Raw genomic sequence first — 21484 nt, forward strand, 5'->3', positions numbered from 1 at the left:
AAAATAAGTGTTCTAAGGACAGGAATACAGATGATAGGGTTTGTGGCAAGGAGCTGCCTTATACTGACGGGGTGGTTGGGACAGTCCGCTCCTTGGAAATGACATTTGGGGTGGAAACCTCTTCTGAGTGACCGCATAGAACCAACCAGGCCATGATACAGGGCGGGGATTGGCACTTTTTTTCCCCCCCGAAGAAGATCAGAGAGTAAATATTCGAGGCTTTGCAACCTGTGTACTCTCCGTCTTAACTCTGCAACTCGGCCATTGTAGTCTGAAAGCAGGAGTAGGGAAAAGAAATGGGTGTGGTCGTGTTCCAATAAAACTTTATTTGTAATAACAGGCAGGGGCAGAGGACCTGAATTTGGCCCGCAGACCATGATTTGCCATTCTCTGATCCAGGGGAAGGAGCATTTGCAGGCAGGCGGATAGCAAGTTGAGAGACCCAAACCTGGATTCAGGCTTTGTATTCTTGGAACAGGAGGGAGGTGTGTGGCTGCGGGATGGTGAGTGGGAGGGAGAATTAGGGGTCAGAGATACAGGTAACAGGTAGGTCTTTGCAGACCCGAAAAAGACATTGGCCTCTTATTCTAAGTGCAGAGGGAAGCCACAGGATGGTTCGGTCAGGGGACAGTGACACTATCTGCTCTGCATTGTAGACGGTTTCTGGTGTTGGGTGGTGACTATTGCATGGTACAGGAGAGGGCAGCAAGGAGGTGTCTTAGGGGCTGGGCTGTTCGAGGAATCCAAGCTAAATACGGTAGTGAAGGCAGGGAGAACTGGGCAGGGGTAGCAGTTTGAATCTCTCTCCACAGTCCCTTAACTACATATGAGCTCTGAGCTTCATTTCCTCCAATAGCTAAGTACAGATAAAATTCCTATTTTATTTGTTAGGACAAAATAAAACCGCGAGTCAAATGTCCAACACATGGTTGGCTTTCAGTTATATTGGTTCTTTTCCCCATCTTGGTCTATAGATCACATTCTGTCTCCTTTCTCCCGTCCCTTTTCTCCTCCTTACCTCCTTTTTCCATATTTCTTTCTTTCCGTCCACAGATACTTAATGGTGAACTGGATTAAGTACTTGGTACTTAATCACGCTGGCAGACACAGAGGTATCTTGTTTTTAAACATGTGCTGGCTTGGGTTGTTGGGTGCCCCCAAAAGCGAAACTTACTCTGGTCTCTTTTGTTTTTCTCTGTCATTTCCTTGATAAGACAAGCTGCCACTTTAAAAGTTCCAGCTATTTGTATAGATAATTAGAGACCATGTCACCTTGGGGAAGATCTCATTTGTTCTGGGAAGAATCACTTAAAGAATCCCAGTGATTATGAAAATATATTGGAAGGTATGTCCTGGGGTGGGAGAAGATACATATACATTTTCGATGGCCTGACACGGACGCCTTAACGTGTGACCCTTGCAAGTATGCAGCCCCAGAGGATTGCTGGGAAGGACAAGATTATTAACATATTCACAGTGATCGAGGTGGTGAGGCAGGGTTCAAGATCCCTCATTGTGTCCCATCACCACGGCCCGGGGTGGGACAGAAGAATCACAGGTCGGACTTTGCTCCAACTCTCCCTGTCTGACACATCTTTTGCATTTGTACTTTCAACGAAATTTAAAATTAAAGCCTACAGTCATCCCACATTTTCCCACTGAGTGATTTACCTTCCCAGGGGAAATATATTTGCAGCCAGCTTTTAATTATCTATCTTTCTGTTGCAGGATGGTATTGAAAAGTATACTAATTTCAAATCGGCTAGCTTGGGCTGGCTAGCTTCGTGTTGTTGGACAGGTCCCCTAAAATTTTCCGGACTCTGTTTAGTACTTGATCCTCTCCACGTCTCCTCTAGCTCAGTGACGCCACAACAGGGCCGACCTGCAGACCGGCACTATGACTTTGGAGGTCCAGAGGGGTCAGGGATGAGCAGGGCAAAAGTAAACTCTAACAGAAGCAGTGGTCTGTAGAGAAAATACCCTATAGATCCTTTTTGAAACTAGGTTCTACTCAGAGGACATATTTTCAGAAATCACTTTGGTTGAAGAAGTGTTTGGAAGCTGTCAACAGATTTTTAGTCCTCGATCATCGCTATCTGCCCCATACCCAGACCCCACTGTGCACCTTTCCTGAGGATCCGGTCCAGGAGAACACATCAGAAAAGCCTTAAGATAGTATCTTACGGCAACAGGCACATTGATCCGGATGCTTGAGTGTAAGAAAGATAGACGTTCTTTCTCCTTGGGAGGATACCTGTAAATCACCAAAGCCGGGTGAATGTTATGGCAAAAAATGATTGAAGGCAATGAGAATAGGGGCGCCTGGGTGGCTCCGTCGGTTAAGCGTCCAACTTCTGCTCAGGTCATGATCTCACCTTTTGTGAGTGTGAGCCCCGCATCCGGCTCTGTGCTGACAGCTCAGAGCCTGGAATCTGCTTTGGATTCTGTGTGTGTCTCTCTCTCTGCCCCTCCCCTGCTCACCCTCTGTCTCTCTCTCTCTAAAAAATAAACATTAAAAAAAAAGAAAGTAATTAGAATGAGATTTTTTAAGGGAAAGGAAATAGAGTTATTAGAAGAGAGATTTGGGGTTAATGCACTGAAGGAGAAAGATTAACTCTAGGTTCACATTCATCACCCAGAAAAATCATTGGACCATTTTTTGTACACATGCGGAGAGGACCTACACATCGTGGGACCCGTGGATGCCACTTTTTTGCATTTAACTGAAATTGGTATTCATATTAAATCTGTTTCATGTGACGATGAGCCAAAATGGATTATTTTAAACATGAGAAACCACGTTTTCTTACAGATTTCTTTCTTTCTTTCTTTTTTTTTTTTTTGCGCTGAATAAAATGAGGTGGCAATCCAAATGCTAACTAATTAATGACTGAATGCTAAACTAATTAATGGCTGAGGAAAATAGTGAGCATCTATATGATGGTGTATTTTGAAGCCTTTAAGTATCATCCTTATGAAGAGTCCCCAGTAGTATAGAGAAAAGCTTCTACTGTATTAAGCGAAAAAGCAACATGTGACTTTTTTATATAAAATATCTCTGTGAAGTAAAAGACCAATGAGAGGAAACGTGCTTTCCAGTTAGTTGGATTTTTACAATCTCTCCTATATTCTTCCTTATATATTTTGATATTTTTCCAGAATGGGCATTTATTACTTTAGAATTGGGAAACTAGTCTATAGCCATACCACCCTGAACGCGCCCGATCTCGTCTGATCTCGGAAGCTAAGCAGGGTCGGGCCTGGTTAGTACTTGTATGGGAAAACTGGGAAACTAAACACTCCTATGAAAACCTTGTGTATAGTCGGTACCATTTCTGAATATACGAGAAATCTGTTGGATCGTTGTGAAAACAAGAGCTGTGGATAGACGCAAATAATCAGAAAGGATCCGGAAGCCACAGAACGGCTGACGGGAAGGGATGGTCTTTTTTGGAAGGATACAATTGGAAATGATTCTTACAGGGTATCCTATTTTGGGGTGTTGGTGTAGAGTTTCAGAAGGGTTCCCAGACCACAGATACCAGAAGCTTCTTTCCTCTTCTTCAAGAAGAGAGAACACGAGGCAAGTTGGGTAGATGGCGATGCCACTGAGTGTCGGTTAGCGGAGCAAGTGCCCAAAATGACACCAACGGCCAACGACACAAAACACTGCTTACGTGAAAGCTGAAATTAATTTCATGCCTTCAGCAGAGGGGAGCTCTTTGCCCCTTTTCAATTAGCCCCTTTCTGTTTACATAGACACCTCTGCCACCGGGTCTTCTCAGTCACCCACTTGAATGCTACTCATGAATTTCGAGGCCGAGTCCTCAGTTTTCCATTTATCTCTGTGGGACTCTCCTCAGAGAAATCCTTTGCTCTCCCAGCCTGACTCTTCCCCTTGTGTGGATGGCTCCCCATTTCAGTTTCTCAGAGGCTCTCACCTGCATTTCCAACTTTCTGTTGAGTATTTCCACTCGAAGTCTTTAGAAATTTTTTTTAATGTTTATTTATTTTTGAGAGAGAGACAGAGCACGAGCAAGGGAGGGGCAGAGAGAGCGGGAGACACAGAATCCGAAGCAGGTTCCGAGCTCCCGGCTGTCAGCACAGAGCCCGACATGGGGCTCGAACTCACAGACTGTGAGATCGTGACCTGAGCTGAAGTCGGACGCTTAACCGACGGAGCCACCCAGGCGCCCCTTGAAGTTTTTATAATCACCTCAAAGTCTACATTGTGTTCACAACACAACTGCTCCATATTTCATATTCTTTACGAATCCCCTCATGACCGAGAGTGACCAGAGTGATTTTGTACTCCACCCTCTTCCTCAAGCTCCTCCTTGAATCTGGGCCCAGAACCTGGTTTGTCATATTTATATAATGAGTTACATTGTTTCCTCCCCTGATGCTCTCATCATTGTGGTTCAGGTTCCAGTCCTCTCGTTATAAATGACGTTTGGGGAACAGGGAGAAATGTTCTGAATGTGGTATAGGGTCTCCATTATAGACTAGGTTGTGTCTCCACTGGGATTTGGACACGTCAGGGGCAGGCCTCCAGGAATCCACTTACATAAAATACTTTGGTGAAGGGATTCCTACAGGGAGGGAGGGGGCGTGGAGGAGGAGGCTGGAGAGAGGCACGTTTTCTTCCCTGGTGTGGAGTCGGGAAGAGGGGCCGCAGGACAGGCCGGCTCTGTGGGCGCTGTTGTGCATACACAAGTCTGCCCCTGCTGTCCGGTAACAGTGATGGAGATTGGGGAAGTTTCTCTACTCTCGAAACTGCAGGGACTCAGTGGCAGGCAGCCTAGGGCCTGTCGCTAAAATACCAGACATAACCAAAGCACATCAAGACAAAATGAAGCCATGCACAGAAGGTGGTGGTGGGTGGTGTGTATAGGGGGTTAGAGCTTAAGAGATGTGTCCTCTTCCTGGATGGGAATGGTCAATATTATACAAATATGGAGAATCGATTTTTTTTTTTAATTTAAGTTCAAGTGAGTCAACATGCAGTGTAGTCTTGGCTTCAGGAGTAGAACCCAGTGATTCATCACTTACATACAACACCCAGCGCTCATCCCAACAAGCGCCCTCCTTAATCCCCATCACCCATCTAGCCCATGCCCCACCCACCTCCCCTCCGGCAACCCTCAGCTTGTTCTCTGTACTTAAGAGTCTCTTCTGGTTTGCCTCCCTCCCTTTTTTTTTTTTTAATTTTTTTAATGTTTATTTATTTTTGAGAGAGACAGAGACAGAATGGAGTGGGTTAGAGGCAGAGATAGAGAGGGAGACACTGAATCCGAAGCAGGTTCCAGGCTCTGAGCTGTCAGCACAGAGCCCGACACGGGGCTCAAACTCACAGACCGTGAGATCATGACCCGAGCCGAAGTTGGATGCCCAACCGACGGAGCCACCCAGCCCCACCTCCCTCTCTGTTTTTATCTTATTTTTCCTTCCCTTCCCCTCTGTTCATCTGTTGTGTTTCTCTAATTCCACGTATGACATCTTTCTCTGAATTATTTCGCTGAACATAATACCCTCTAGTTCCATCTACGTTGTTGCAAATGGTGGATTCTATTCTTTTTCATTACCAAGTAGTGTTCCATTATATATACCACATTCACATGCACCCCAGTGTTTATAGGAGTGCCGTCAACAATAGTCAAAGTATGGAAAGAGCTCAAATGTGGAATTGATTTTTGGCAAATTGCCAAAGCAATTCAGTGCAGAAAGGATAATCTTTTCAAAACAGGATGTTGTAATAACTGGATTTCTGGATGGGAAAAAAAGGAACCTTGACCTAAACCCCGTATCTGACACAAAAGGTAAACGTATCCCACATCTGTCTGTGTACAACCTAACACCATGGAACTTTTAGGAGAAAATCTTCCTCACCCGGAGTTAGGCAGCACATTTTCAGATAGGATACAAAAACATAATCGTTAAAGACAAAATTGATAAATTGAACTTCCGAATTGAAAAATCTTGCTTTGTGAAATAACTATAATGCGAAGGAAAAGACAAGCCACGGACCGGCATAAAATATTTGCAAATAATATATCTGCCAGTAGACCTCTATCCAGAATGTGTGAAGAACTCTCAACGCTTAAGATGAGGAGACAGCCCAATTAAAAAAGGCACAATAGTTGCTCACTTTACCAAAAAGATGTAAGGATGATAAAGACGTGAAATGCTGTTCAACCTTGTTAGCCATTAGATAAATATAAAGTAAAATCACTATAACACAACTGCACACCTATCAGGATGGCAGAAATAAAAAATACCAACAATACCAACAGTTGACGAAGATGAAGAGCCTCAGGGATTTTCCTATTGGGAAAGCATGTCGGTATAGCCACTCTGGAAAACAGTTTGATGGTTTCTTATAAAGTCAAACACACACTCATCCTATGACCTAGCGACTCAATTCCTTGTTATTGCCCCAAAGGAGCAACCACTAGAAAAGCTGTACGAAGGGAGACACTCGAAATACTATGGAAAAATCAAGATGTAATTCTCAAACATGTTCAAATAACCCAAAGGAAGGCATGAAAAAGAGATAAAATAGAAAACGAAATACAGTGGGCTTGAGCCCTGAAATATCAATCATTACTTTAAGTGGTCTAAATAGGTCCTCTTAAAACAGAGATTGGTACGGTGGATTTAATAACATGACCCAGCTATATACGCTCTACAAAACACTAAATATGGTATTGGCTAGTAGAAAATAAAAGGACGGAAAATAACAATCGAAAGAAAGGAGGAGTGGCTATTTTAATAGCAGATTAAAGTAGACGTCAAAGAAAAGTACTGAGGGTAATAGATTTGGGGAGGAAGACCACAGAAAGTGCCGTTCTCATTACATCAGAAACATTCTCCCAATAGGACTTCCCACTGTTGATGTTAATCTGGGTGACCTGGATAGGGTGGTTTTACAGGTTTCTGAAATAAGTGACTCTTTGTATCCCACCTCCCTATCCTACTCTTTGGAAAGAAATCACCATGTGTGCCTCACTCTTCTTTTTGTTTGTTTGTTTGTTTATTTTTGAGAGAGAGCTAGATGCAAGCAGGGGAGGGGCAGAGAGAGAGGGAGAGGAAGAGAATCCCAAGCAGGCTCGGCACCATTGTTAGTGCAGAACTCAGCGCGGGACTCGAACTCACAAACCGCGAGATCCTCACCTGAGCCAAAATCAAGAGTGGGATGCTTAACCGACTGAGCCACCCAGGCGCCCCTGCAGTTCACTCTTAATGCAGTTATACTCCACCACCTTGAGAGTAGGGTATGTATAGAAACTATTTGGAATTCTTCTCTGCCCAGATTTGTCTGTTTTCCTCCACTTATTTCTATCATATCAGTATGGACTTGAACGTATTCATTTTATCTTTTGGTTTATAATCAGACACTACTTTGTTGCTGAGATTGCTCCCGTGTTGGCCACGGAGACCTTCTGGCATACCCAAACGATTGAGTGGTCTGACCACCTTCTTTCAGGCTCTACAGGTGTTTCAGGCTCCTCTTGAATATTTCCTGTCCTACGGTAGCCACTTACGCAAGATTCCTAGATCCTTCTAATGGAGAATGGTATGAGAAACCAAGATCTGGGTTTCTATGATCCGTTACCACACAGATCATTCCTAGCCCTCGCTTCTTGCTTGTCTGTAACTTCCCACACTCACTCACAATTCTGCCATCTGCCATCCATTTTCTTATGGTGCGATTCCAGGATACCTTTATGGCACTTTAAGAATTGTTAACCTGAACCCCTGTGGGCAGCAAATTTCAAAATTTGAAGACACTGCTTGTGTGTAGGTCCTTTTGTGTGTAGCCTTCGGGGAGTTGACTCCTTTTCAGAGTTATTGAGGTCAGCATTTCCCCCTTCCGCCTTCAGTGGGGTTGTTTTGTGTGTTTGTAATGCAGTTAAGACTCTCTTGCTTCAGCCTGCATTCTATTCTGGGATCTCAGTCTCCAGAAATGATTTCTCTTTCATTTGCATACATTAAGGTTCACTCTACTGCAACATGCTATGGGGGTTGACGGATGCAGAGTGTCGTAGCCACCGTGATAGTATTCTGTGGAATAGTTTCACCACCCTAAAAAAAATCCCCTGTGCTTCCTCGTTTCAACCTTCTCTCTTTCTCAGGCCCCTGGCAACCACTGATCAGTGATCTGTGTGCAGTCTCTATTGCTTTGCCTTTTACGTGTGTGTGTGTGTGTGTGTGTGTGTGTGTAAATATGTGCGTGTGTGTGTATAATCTTTCTCTCTAGAGTCCAGAAATTCACTTCACCACTACACTCTCAGCAGTTAGCACCAGCTCTAATCCTCTTAACAGAGGGCCAGGCTTGCTTCGGAAGTTCCAAATGCTTTTCTGATTTGTTTTTACGTGGAGAAAAGTGGATTCCAATCTTTCCTAAAATCTTAGCCGGTTCTTCACGAAAACGCCATTACAGCTTGCATTTCTGCCAGAGACGCTCTTCCTCTGGGGTCCCCATTGATTGGCTAGGGTGAGGCCCCAGCGGCCCTTCCAATGGGGGACACGAATTCTCTCTGGAAAAAGGTTCAGGGACAAGGTCTCATTGTATCTGGGAAATCTGAGGCTCTGGGGAGTTCTCTAGCACATCACGATCTGTCCTGTGAATTGCCCCTGGGTGAGGATATACTCTGGATAAACAGAAAGTGCCTGCCAGCTTGTCCAAATTCAGGTTTGGTTTTCACCCCTTGGTCACTTTTAGCCTTGTTTGTACAAGCGGAGAGCCTCATCCCTGCCTCCTTTCTGGGGGGTGATTCTAAGAACCTAGTGAGATAATGGTTGGGAAAGTACCTTAGCGCAAGAGGCCTCATTATGGAAGAGGTGTTTGCCATAAAGGGATACCGAGTGTGAGCAGTGACCAAAATAATCCCAGGGAACCGGAGGGATTCCTCTCACTCAGGTGGTGAATGCAGCCAAGTGTTCTGACTGTTGAGCAGGTCAGGGAAAAGTTCTGTGGACCGTTCCTCTGGGGGGTGAGAAGGGGCTGATGAAAACTTCTGATTCCATGATATCTGGGTGTGAAGCTCTTCCTTTTAGACAACGTTTCCAGAAAACCTGGGTGATGCGCGTGCAGGGAGTCCACAGTGATTAGGTATTCTGAATGGCGCTGGTCTGGAGCTGAGCAGCCCTTGGGCCCAGGGGGTGGCCCCACACATACATAACAAAAGCCTGTTGCTTAGGTAACAAGCATTTATTTCACCAAACTCCTGCCTACCGGGCCCTTTCCCTCCAGAGAGAGAGAGCTTTACGTAGATCACAAAACAAGATCCCCAGGCTTAGATCTTTGTCCTGAAATATTAAGCACTCTTTGTTCATTTCTCCATCACTTTGCATCATGGCGAGTTCTGCACAAGCCCATCTCCCCTGCAAGACTGAGGGCTCCCTTCTTTGGGCCAGGTGTTTGTTGCTAGGCCCCACGTCTCGCACAGATTCTGGCGTGTAGAGAAGATTCCACGAACGATTGTTGAATGCCTGTCAAGCCCTTTGCCTGCACGATGTTGCTTTTAATCATTTCTTACATGTCTCATTGGAGCTGTGTAAGGACAAGAAGGATGCCCACAGTTCACACAGATGCCCCAGATACTGAATCCCCGTTCGCCCAAATCTTGGGTGATTGCCACTGTTTACAAGTTACAGCCAAAAATTTTTAGTTCAGTACACAAAGCCCTCACAATCTGACCCCAGCCTACCCCTCCGGTCCCATCTCCCTCCACCTCCCCCCATTGTCCCTGGGAGTCAGTACGAAGACTAATTTTTTTTTTTTTTTAAATCTCCTGAACCTTCCTCTTGGTTTCGTCCCTGTGAATATATTGTTCCTTCTCTTTGGGATTCTTTTCCTCCAACAAATTACCCATCAAGAAATCTCCTACAAATGTTCTAAAGTCAGTTCCCACTGGAGATCACCTCCTCTGAGACTCCCCTGACATCTCCAGCACTTTCTCTCCCTCCCTTCCGTCTGCAGGCTTTTGTATATATAACCTATTATAGAGAATTGAAACCGTACTTTTAAATGTTTGTCTCTGCCGCTAGAATCTGAGTTTGTTGAAGACACGCAGGCAGGGTCTTTCCATCAGTCTTTCCCAGAATCCAGTACATGGCCCTGTGTGTCTTTACTACCCGTGACATACTGTCTGAATTAATAACAGCTGAACTGACCCAGGAGGGTCTTGGAATGTGCCCTCAAACCCGACAAGCTCTGGGTTTGCCAGGATCTCTAATTAAACTGTCTATGGTCAATCACCATCTTTAATAAGCAGTTTTGCTAGAAACTGGGATAAACGAAAGCAGCCGGGGAAGGAAATCTATTTCCCCTTGCTCTCCCCTCCGGAGGCCATTCTCCCTATCCACACAGTCACTTATTACTTGACATGTCGTGGGGAAACAGATTCGAACAGGGACTCCAGTTTGAGAAATCCTCATGCTCTTAAGTAGGAAGGAATCGTAGGAACAAATGCATCCCTTGGATTCTGCCATTTCCTCTCTGTTGCCTTCATTAGAAACCAAAAAGTCCACGAGGGATCCTGGGCTCACACTACTTCCTGACCTTGTTTGTCTATTTACCCACAAAAACGGGGCTAATGCTTTGTTCAGGGGCTTCTCAAGTTTGCAGACTCACAGTTGGGTGCTGCTGCTGTTCCTCTGCCTCCTTCTGGGGCAGGTCTCTGGGAGCCAAGGGCACATGGCTCTGCTCCTGTTGCTGCTGAGAGTGGATGCTGAGAGCCTCAGGAGAGCACTTCCTGTCTTGTCAGGAAAGCTTCCTGCCAGTGGCCCGGAGCAGAGCATCCTTGACCTCCTTGTTCCTCAGGGTATACACCACTGGGTTCAGCAGGGGGGTGATGACGGTGTAGGTCACCGAGATCAGCTGGTCCTGATCCCTGGTGTTCTCCGACTTGGGCTTGAGGTAGGCGACGGAGGCACAGCCGTAGTGGACGACGACCACCGTGAGGTGAGAGGCGCAGGTGGCAAAGGCCTTCTTCCGGCCCCGGGCGGAGGGGATCTTGAGGATGGTGGAGACGATGAGGACGTAGGAGATGAAGACCAGGCCCATGGGGACCACGAGCACCAGCACGCTGATGATCACGGTCAGGGTCTCGTTGACCGAGGTGTCGACGCAGGAGAGCTTCATTACAGGTCGGATGTCACAGAAGAAGTGGGCCACCTTCGTAGCACAGAAAGGCAACCTGAACACAGATGTCACTTGCGTCGTCGCCACAATCAGCCCAATGCCGCAGGCGCCCCCCACCAGCTGGACACACACCCTCTTGTTCATGATGACGGAGTATCTCAGGGGGTTGCAGATGGCCACGTAGCGGTCGTACCCCATCGCCGTGAGCAGAAAGCAGTTAGTGATGCCAAAGGTTACGAAAAAGAACATCTGGGTGGCACAGCCTGCCCGTGAGATGGACCGGTTCGTACCTACAAGACTGGAGAGCATCCTTGGGAGAATGACGAGTGTATATACGGTCTCTGAGGAGGACAGCATGCTCAGGAAGAAGTACATGGGCGTGTGCAGGTGAGGGTCCATTCGGATGATGGTCACAATGACCGCGTTGCCGGCCAGGGTCACGACGTACAGTGCAAGGAACACGACAAACAGGCCGAGCTGGTGCTCGCGGAAGCTGGAGAAACCCTGGAAGACGAACTCAGTTATGAGAGTGTGGTTCCCTCTCTCCATGGAGTGGTCGCTAAATCTGAAATGGAGAACAGACGGCGCATAATTTCAACAAGGCTGTTGAAACACGTTTCTCAAATTGATTGAACTCCGTTCTCCGCTGTGAACCTGGCGATGCATTTCCCTGTGCGTTAAAGTCAATCTCTGGGTTTGCGTAAAATACTTCTACTCTGTGGCCATCCATTACAATTTCCCGTGCGTTCCAGAATCATTTTTTGTTTTGTTTTGTTTTTTTTGTCCTGTTCCCACAACATCATGATGCACATTCCCACTCACTTCACCCCATGCTTCCTCCTTGACATCTGGAATGCCCCCCCTCCTTTTCTCCTCTTATTTAAGTATTTCCCCGTTCCTCGAGGACTATTGCAGGTGTCCACACAGCCTCCACGGCTGTCGTGTGGCGATGCTCTCACGTTTCCGTGGACCATGTCTCTCGTCAGCGCCATGCCATCCACACACCAACCCTCTGCACAGCTGCGTATCTCACCAGCTCGGGCTTATGGATTAATGAGATAATTGAAAATAACTTAAGGACTGACTGGAGATTTTTTTTTTCTCTTTCAAGACTAGGAAGCCTCCCTTTGCACACCCTTAGGAAGTAGAGGCAAAGCAGACCCGAAGGCTCATTTTGTTGCCGAGGAAGAAAAGGCGGATCTTTTTTTTTTTTTTAATTTTTTTTTCAACGTTTATTTATTTTTGGGACAGAGAGAGACAGAGCATGAACGGGGGAGGGGCAGAGAGGGAGACACAGAATCGGAAACAGGCTCCAGGCTCCGAGCTGTCAGCCCAGAGCCTGACGCGGGGCTCGAACTCACGGACCGCGAGATCGTGACCTGGCTGAAGTTGGACGGAAAAGGTGGATCTTAACCCACCACCTGCCTCTGCCCACTGCTGTCTCCGCGAGACGGGCATTAGCCGGCAGTGGATAGCCCTGACTCTGGCTACGTTATGGGCTCCGCCATAGCTGCACCTTCTCGAAACTAAAAGGCAAATTTACAGCCACTAGAACTAGTAGGCAGACACCCGCTCTGCAGAGGGAAACAGTGGTGCTGGGGACGATGGAGCACGAACACTCAGGTCTCTATCTAGAGCCACAGCAGGCCCTGAGTGTGAAAACCAAACAGTCACGCTAAAGTTATGTCACTGCGGTGAGGGTTGGGGTGCAGTCCAATATCTGTCATATTTCACATTTTTGTCCCGTTAGACAGTAAGCTCCTGTAGGGAACGTAAATTATATTCTGGTTTGCTTCTGCCTATTCAGAACGACTTTGTACGTAAAGTAAATCTCGCCAGGGAGGAAGATTGCTGGGCATGGAGACCTCCTTCACATGCATAAAAATTTACTGACAAGAAGTTGGCCACTGGCTGTTACTCATTTGCACGAAAACTGCTGGAAGAGTAAGGCGACAACAGAAGATATCTCTGAACAGAGAAAATCATTTAACGCTGAAGTACATGGTGAAAGACACTGATCTTCTGTGAGGTCTCTGGGCAGAAACTAGGCGGTGGTCCAGCCATGAGGTGGCCTGGCCCCTCTGCTGTGAAATCGGCAGCCTGTGTCACTGCTTCTGATTGGTCTAATGACGGACACGGGTGCTGCCAGCAATTAAAGATGCTTAGTGTCCTGCTCTCCACGTGACCGTCCCACCCGAGGAAGAATTGTCCTATCCCAAATACCAGTAGGGTTTCTGCTGAGAATCCACGGGCTAGGGTGCTGTCTGCTCTGGCTGATGCCTGTCTGTCTTGAGGTACAGGGGTAGCTGCTATGACCTGGCTAGCACCCTCCACCCTTGGGAGGCTGTAATTATTCCATGGAAATCAAGGGAAAGAACACACACATCCTTATAAGGATGCTGATGGATTGTTATGCTACAACAAATTAAAGCCAGCCCATGGCCAACAAGCCCCATCTCATTTCCTGTTCTGGAGAGCACTCACTGTGTCTGCCTGGGGCTGAGTCACGGCAGGAGAGCCGGGCAGGAGGTGGCCGTGGTCTGCAGGTACAGGAAAAGCAGGGTGACTGGGAAGGAGGGCCCGTCATGGGTGGAGGCCGAGAAGACAGCAGATAAACACGCTCTCGCCGGAAGGTGGGCAGCTTGGGAGTCGCAGGCGTCATTGATGGTGCCTCTGTGTGAGCCAGAGAAGATGCTCCCCCGGGAACAGCCAGTGAGGCTCCTGGGGCTCACACCCTGAAGATATCCCAAGAGGCACCCCCCCCATCCCCAACCCGGGACTGGGAGGATGCAGACTGTAGGCACCTGGGGGCCTTATTATGTGAGGGGCTCATTTACCCAGTCCCAGGGTTGGCCGTTTGGGAGCTTGGGGCAAGTTTTTGCTTCAAGTAGAAACAGCATCAGATAAAGCTGGTTTATTTAGTTGAATTTTTCTTGTTAGAGTCCATAGGCACCTTGTAGTTTCTTACAGATGTGCCTTGGAAAGCCACAGTTTCCAAACTCAGGCAGCTCAAGCTTGGCGCCGTATCGGGACGCTCAGGCCCCTGCCCGGTTTAAGAAAGTGGTTTTCTCTTTGGAATAAACGTAGTCAGCTTTGGCCCTGGCTTTGCAGAGGAGCAGTTCAGGCTGCCTGGCCGCTGGCCGCCTGGGAAGTGAAGGAAATCTCTTTGGTTCTAAAGACCCTCTCTTGGGGGCCAGGGAATGGATGGGGGCTGAATACTCTCTTTACCCAGAATCACCCCCTCCTCCATTTGGCAAAACTTCTAGCCCCTCGAGACCTGCCCGATTTGCTTTCCCCTGAAGACTCCCCTTGCGTCTGTCACTTGCTTACCCATGTTCTTACTTGACCACGTGTGCTTACCTGTGTCCATTCATGCTTCAGGCACCGGGCATTGCCCGGCCCGGGGCTGGTTGCTGGGGGCAGGGAAATAGGGGACATGCTTCTTCAGCCTTCCGGCAGCTCACGGTTTAGTTTCAGTGACAGAGGATTATGGTCAACTAAAATGAGTGGGGGCAGGGAGGGGATGGTCCTGGATTAGACGCGGGTTGATCACAGAACAAAATTCTGTAGCCAAAGACCAGGCTACAGCAAGGTCTTAGAGTACTGAGATTTTACTAGTTTTTTTTTATTTTTTTAAATGTTTTTTTAATTTATCTTTGAGACAGAGACAGAGCATGAGCAGGGGAGGGGCAGAGAGAGAGGGAGACACAGAATCCGAAGCAGGCTCTAGGCTCCGAGCTGGCAGCACAGAGCCCGACGCGGGGCTCGAACTCACGGACCTCGAGATCATGACCTGAGCCGAAGTGGGACGATCAACCGACTGAGCCACCCAGGCGCCCCTACCAGTTTTTTTTAAGGGCCCCTTAAGTGATTTAACTTATGCCTCGTGCTCAGGGACTTCCAAGTCCGTTAGTTACTGGCCCTTGAGGGCCACCAACTACCCTGCACCTTCTTCCCACCTGTGTGGTGACCCTGCTCCCCTGCAGGATTGATGGGGCAGCCGTATGAGGCATCCGCGAGGATGCTAATGTCACAGGGCAGGCCAGAGGTCAGTTGGGGTTGATCTAGGTGGGGGTGGCAGGGGTCTCGGGAGGAGGCACAGAGGTGAGAGACATCTGAGGTGAATGGGCTTGTGACTGCGTGTGTGGATCAGGGGAGAGGAAAGGACCCGTACGCTAATCTCAAGTTCATTCATGCCAACTCCCTGAGACTCCAATCTGCATTGCTTCCTCTTGGATCAGAGAATTTGACCCAAATGACCCCCCGTTGATAATGGTGGACCCCTAAGGTGGGATGGGTGGCTGTGGGATCCTAAAAAGGAGGGAGGGAGGAGAGTTGAACAAAATAGCTCCGTGCTCGATGATGCCTTTGCTTTGGGACAAATCAGGAGGATTTTGGAAACGGCTCACTTGGGTACGTGGTGTCAGAATGTGGTGCCTGGTGAAAACGAGAGGCGGAGCTTACGGAACGCTCGACACGTTTTTGTCTGAGTCCTCCAAGTGACCCGCATCCTTATTTCACGGATGAGGGCTTTGATGCGAGACAGGAGGGAGCATGTGGGGTGACTCGAGAAACAAAGCTGGCGGGGCAGCCGGGAGACCCGCGGCCAACTCCCTCGGCTCGGCAGACCACGTTATGTGGGGGGCCAGATTCCAGTAGCCCTTACTAGGGCTCCTTTGTGACTTTCACGTTAATTTAGGATGCCAGTCTAGACTTCCTAATGATGCCTTAGAACGGTTATGGGGGGCTTCAGAGCCCTGAAGAGGGCTGACTACAGATGTTGCTGAGGTCGGCATGGTTCCTGAATGTCTTAGTTCGGGCTGCTGAACAAAATAACCCCAGACTGGGTGGTCAGCCAGACAGTTATTTCTTGCCGTTCTGGAGGCTGAGAATCCTAGATCAAGGTACCAGGAGATTCAGTTCCTGATGAGGGCTTGCTTTCTGGATTGCAGATAGGTGGTTTCACTCTTTGTCCTGATACTTTGGAGAGGGGGAGAGAGAACCCTCTGCATCTCTTTTTTTTTTTTTAACGTTTATTGATTTTTGAGACAGAGAGAGACAGAGCATGAACGGGGGAGGGGCAGAGGGAGAGGGAGACACAGAATCCGAAGCAGGCTCCAGGCTCCGAGCCATCAGCCCAGAGCCCGACGCGGGGCTCGAACCCACGAACCGCGAGATCATGACCTGAGCCGAAGTCGGGTGCCTAACCGACTGGGGCGCCTGGTGTCTCTTCTTAAAGGGCCCCAAACCCATCATGACCCCACCCTCATGGCCTTGCCTAAACCTAATTCCCAGGAGCTCCGTCTCCAAGTACCATCCCACTGGAGGAAGGGCTTCAGCGTGTGAATTCGGGGGACACGATTCAGTCTGTAGCAGTGAAGTTAGGTCTGCTCTCACACGCACCCTAACCCTATCCTTCTTATCCAGAGCTGGGGGCTCTAGGTTTTTACATGTGAACACTTTTTAATCTTAAAATACTTCCTGGCTTGATACTTAGTTGAATCATACTCGTGTGCTGTTTGCATCTATTGTTGGGGAAAAAAAACAAACTCTGAAAAAGAGTGCCACAAATTTAGTAATCGCTACATTGCCAAATGGATTACAGCACAAAAATAGCTCGACGTGTGTTTGTCAGCATGTAACAGGCCTGCCTCTGCAGACCACACCCTTGAATCCCAGCACCAACTCCAGGCTTTCAGAGACAAGGGGGAATGACACCATGAGAAGCAGCTGGCAGGCCAGCATCTGGGCAGGGCACTGGGGAAGGGGGTCTGAGGTAGGAACTGAGGTGGGGGCGGGGGGAACGTGGCTTATTAAGATGTGGCAGGTATATAACCCAGAAGTGACTCTTGCCAGACCCTGAGGGAACAGGTTTCAGGGACCGAAGTCTGGGAGCAGAGACCACTGGGTGGGGCGTGGGAGGGCCCCTTGCAAAGTCCCTCCCAGGAAGGGGGAGCTCATTCGGTGAATGGAGAACTCGGTTGTCCAAACTGGGGCCCTGTGTCCATATTGGGGCGACTTGATGTTGACCTAGAGAGCAGTGCATGGTGGGGGTGGGGAGCAGAGGAGATGCTAACAGTTACAGGTGCTTCCCACGCCCCGGGAACTTGTTAGGTCCCTAAGGTTTCAGGGCCTCAAAGGAACCCTGGAGGTTGATCTTGCTGGCTGGAAGGTGCAGTTAGGAAAGGAAGGCCATGGTGAGGTTAAGTCCCTTTCCTAGAACACACGGTCACAGTGGAGGACCGAAGATCAGGACACGGGCCTCCCTGGCCCCAAAGCCTGCAGTCCCTCTACATTATTACTGCCTGTGTGTCTCCTACTTCTGGTCATCAGGGCAAACCAGTGGGGCAGCGAGCGGATGGGCACAGAGTAATCTGATGGCCACGAGCTCTGTCGCCCCATCAACCCCGCCCCCCTGATGGCCTTTGGCCCACTTTATCCTTTTTCTCTTTGCATCCTTAGAGCTGTGCCGAGTGGAGAAAGCGCACCAAGATAGTTGAGGGAAAAGCATATTACGTCCGGGATTCCTGAACTCCCAGCCCCATTTCCAAGACCTAAGGCCGTTCTGGGGGGAATTGGAGCCCTGCGTAAATTTGCAGCGTATGGCGCCTACTTCTGCAATTATTATCAAGGCGGAAAGCTGGCTAAAGGCATCCCCGTGAGCCCGTAATGCAGCTACAGACTCTGGGGCTGGGTTGCACGACTTCGGGTCCTGATGAGGGTCCACGTGCCCAGCTCTCTGACCCTCGGGACCTTCCCTGATCTCTTCAGGCTTTGGGTTTCCCATCTGTAAGATAAATAACAAAATAGCTCCTAGATCCATACTGAGGGTTAAATACACACAGTGCTTGAACTAACGCCGGCTATCTAGGATGCGTTCCATAAAGGGACCAAAAGGGACGTCGCAAAGTAGGGGCAGGCAACCTGAAAGGAATCTCATCGCGAAAGGAGAAGAGAGAGGAGGGCCGCCTGCTGAGGCCGGTCGTGTTTTAGCTGCTCACAGTGGTGTTCTTCTTCTTTTCTTCCTTCTGTTAATAACACCCAAGCTGCAGGTACCAGGCACTGTGCTGGGTGCAAGGGCGGAGAGGCCGCCCGGGCGGGGGAGGCTGAGGGAGTGTGCGGTGGCCCCGGGCACGCCTGGCCCGGGTCGGGTGACCTGAAGCAGAGCCTGAGCCTGTCCCCGTGCTAGGGACTGAGGGCGTACTCTCGGAAAATGGAGCGAGGGAGGCAGAATGGGATGGGGGCAGAGCTCGGAGGGAACGTGGTCTCAGGCAGCCTGATCGAACGGAAGGCTCTAGAGGGAATGCCATTTTGAGGCAAGGGGGGGTGGCCGTTGTACCTCCCGGGTTATTCAGGCGCTGGCCGCGGACCGCCCTTGGGAGGGTGGGAGTGGGGTATGTGTCCCCCCGCCCCCCCCCCCCCACACTGAGAAAGCCTCCTTTCGGCCAGTGGTGATGGTTCAGAGTGGGGGCGGGGGCGAGGGGGGCAGCCCACAGAGGGGCCCCGGGCAGAGCAGCGGCCTCCAGTAAATCACCTCCGTGTCCGGGGAGGAGAGGGGACGGGATGTGAAAGATGGGGGCTCTCGTTCTGCAACTCTCAGTATCCAGGAAGCTGTTTTTAGTTTTTGCTTTATCCTTCTCAACCAGGTTGTCCACGGGCTATCAGCGCCCGTGTCTGACGTAGGTGGTGAGGGTTCGGCAGGTAGGAATAGGCGCGAGGTAAATTAATGGAGTGGATTTTTTTTTTTTTATTGTATGAAATACAGCCTAGAGAGTGTTAGGTGTAAATAATGGAGAACTTGTTATTTCAGTGCTCTCGATTTCCATGCCGAGGCCAAGTTCCGATCCCATAAATTCCTGTGATAGATACTATATATTCTTCCCACCCTCACTACCAGTTTCCAGTCCCTTATGCCAAGGGTAACAGGAACAGGGACTAACGTTACAGCACAGCTCCTGAATATGCTTTATCTTGCCTGGTTTTCATCAAGCCTGAGAAGCCCCCCTGTTGGTCTTGGGAAATCCATCAATCTCTCGTTCATCTTTTCCTTCCTCGCTTTCCTGTAGCTCTCTCAGTCCTAGCTGCTGCCCGGATCAGGTATTGGGTGCCTGGTATGAGACTCACTCTCTCACTGTGACCCCTCAGCAAACTGTTGACTTTTACAGAGACTGACCAGCACCTAAGAGAGAGGATTTTTGCCCAAAGCTCTGAGCAAGGCATCCTTGACTTCTTTGTTCCTCAGGCTGTACACAACAGGGTTGAGGAGGGGTGTGATGACCGTGTAGGTCACGGAGATGAGTCTGTCCTTCAGGGAGTTGTGAGACTTGGGTTTTAGGTAGATGACGGAGGCGCAGCCGTAGTGGACGACGACCACCGTGAGGTGGGAGGCGCAGGTGGCAAAGGCCTTCTTCCGGCCCTGGGCAGAGGGGATCTTGAGGATGGTGGAGACAATCAGGACGTAGGAGATGAAGATCAGCACCATGGGCAGAACAAGGACACACAGACTGATGAGCAAGGTGACAAGTTCTTTGATGGTGGTGTCAGCACAGGCCAGCTGCATCAGGGGCCGGATGTCACAGAAGAAGTGGGAGATGATGTTGGCATCACAGAAGGGCAGGCTGAACACAGACGACACCTGAATGATGGCCGTGCTCAGGCCAATGCTCCAGGAGCCACTTGCCAATTGTAGACAAGTCCTTTTGCCCATGACGACTGAATACCGCAGGGGGTTGCAGATGGCCGCGTAGCGGTCATACCCCATGGCCGTGAGCAGGAAGCAGTTGTTGATGCCGAAGGCAAGATAGAAGAAGAGCTGAGTGGCACAGTGTGGGATGGAGATGGCTCGTTGAGGGCTGAGGAGACTGGACAGCATGCGGGGGATGATGGCCACCGTATAACAGGTCTCAGAGATGGACAGTACGCTCAGGAAGAAGTACATGGGTGTGTGAAGTTGACGGTTGAGGCGGATAACGGTCAAGATGATGGCATTGCTGGCGAGGGTCAACAGGTACAAGACCAGAAAGACCACAAAGAGAATGAGTCTGTGCTGCCACCCAAAAACGGAAAAACCTTCAAAGGTGAACTCTGTCACGGCGGTCAAGTTGAGTCTTGGCATCGAGGACAATCTGGGTCTGAAAGAGATGAAGCAGGGAGGTTGAACATCCGGGGTGGAAGCAGGAGGCTGGTCCACGGTCCTCGTCAGCCACGTGCAGGGGCGCGAAATGGGTGTAGCTCCCGGTTTCCGAAGCTCTCAGCTTTCAGACACTGGCCAAGTTCACCAAGACTTCCCAAGGTTCGCAGGGGCGTGGCGCTGGGAGGCAGATGCAGGGGGGTGGGGAAGAGAGTAAATACCCGCAGCGAGGGGTGGAAGCACCTCACATGCTTGGCTGGAGGGGCTGCAGACCAGAGAAGGCACCAGACTAAGTGTGCACAGCCTGGAAGTCCGCCCACGCACCCCTGCTTTCGCCCAGGAGTGACGCACCACCTGTCAGAGAGCCAGTTGTGAGGGGACCTCCATAGAGCGAGCATTCAAGCCAGGGACAGATCGCTGCCGGAGGCATGATTCTGGGAGGTAGGCGGCCAGACCCAGGTGTGCTCAAAGCACATAGTGTTGTCCTCCCCGTGGGTCAAGTTCAAAATGGCCAGTGTCTGGACTAAGGCGGGGAGAGGAGACACTGCTTTTTTCTCTTGATGAGAGGCTAATGTGTGGACCCAGGACACTATGATCAGCGAATGGCTGATTCTTGCTTTCCTCCCTGTGCTCCCCAAATACTCTGTGTTTCAACACCTGCATCCCCTCCCTTCCGTGTGGAGGGTCGTTTCTGCTTGTTTCCTAGTCTCTAGTTGAGCACAGAAAGCCTCTCAGACATCCTAAAGGTTTGAAGTACCGGTAACTCCAAGACAAGAGTGATAAAAATAACAAAATATTGACGTTTCTAGGAACCTCCGGCTTCAACCTTAGTGTAAGTAGAAGATGCTTGCTTTACTTTGCTCACTTTGTGTGTGTGTGCTCGTCTATAAAATAGAATAATATATCGTCACAGTGTTGCTATGGAGATTATATTAATTACTCTGTGCAAATAGCCAAGCGTAGTTCTTGATATGTAACAGGCAAACGGTACATTCAATTTCTGCTCCTTCACCCACCCTCCCCATCCCCACTTCCAGTTGGGTTCTACTTGAATGTCAGACCCACCCAGACATCGTGCAGGGTTCTCGTCGTTGATTTGTCCCATCTCTGTTGACTGTGACGCTTGGTCCTCCCTTCCCACCTCCTGCCCACTTCTAGATTCTGCACCCTGGAGGGGGGCTGGGGCTGGTCTGGAGTCCAGCACC

General features: G+C 49.3%; 2 protein-coding genes across 2 annotated transcripts; both read right to left on the reverse strand.

Moving 5' to 3' along the window:
* Window positions 1-10768: 10768 nt before the first annotated feature.
* LOC122475798 (olfactory receptor 10J1-like) lies at window positions 10769-11722 on the reverse strand. Its single transcript, XM_043567896.1, has one exon. It carries the CDS (start codon window positions 11696-11698, stop codon window positions 10769-10771), a length of 930 nt encoding a protein of 309 aa, XP_043423831.1. The 5' UTR covers window positions 11699-11722.
* A 7463-nt stretch (window positions 11723-19185) lies between these two features.
* Window positions 19186-20446, reverse strand: LOC122475794 (olfactory receptor 10J4). Its single transcript, XM_043567894.1, has one exon. The coding sequence runs from the start codon at window positions 20262-20264 to the stop codon at window positions 19329-19331; it is 936 nt and encodes a 311-aa protein (XP_043423829.1). The 5' UTR covers window positions 20265-20446; the 3' UTR covers window positions 19186-19328.
* Between the last annotated feature and the right edge of the window lie 1038 nt (window positions 20447-21484).

This window comes from Prionailurus bengalensis, chromosome E4 (genome assembly GCF_016509475.1).
Source record: "Prionailurus bengalensis isolate Pbe53 chromosome E4, Fcat_Pben_1.1_paternal_pri, whole genome shotgun sequence".
Taxonomy (NCBI): Eukaryota; Metazoa; Chordata; class Mammalia; order Carnivora; family Felidae; genus Prionailurus; species Prionailurus bengalensis.

What these genes read in the sequence shown, in the direction of transcription:
- LOC122475794 (XM_043567894.1), bottom strand. Translation starts at nt 20,264, where the DNA reads ATGCCAAGACTCAACTTGACCGCCGTGACAGAGTTCACCTTTGAAGGT.
- LOC122475798 (XM_043567896.1), bottom strand. Translation starts at nt 11,698, where the DNA reads ATGGAGAGAGGGAACCACACTCTCATAACTGAGTTCGTCTTCCAGGGT.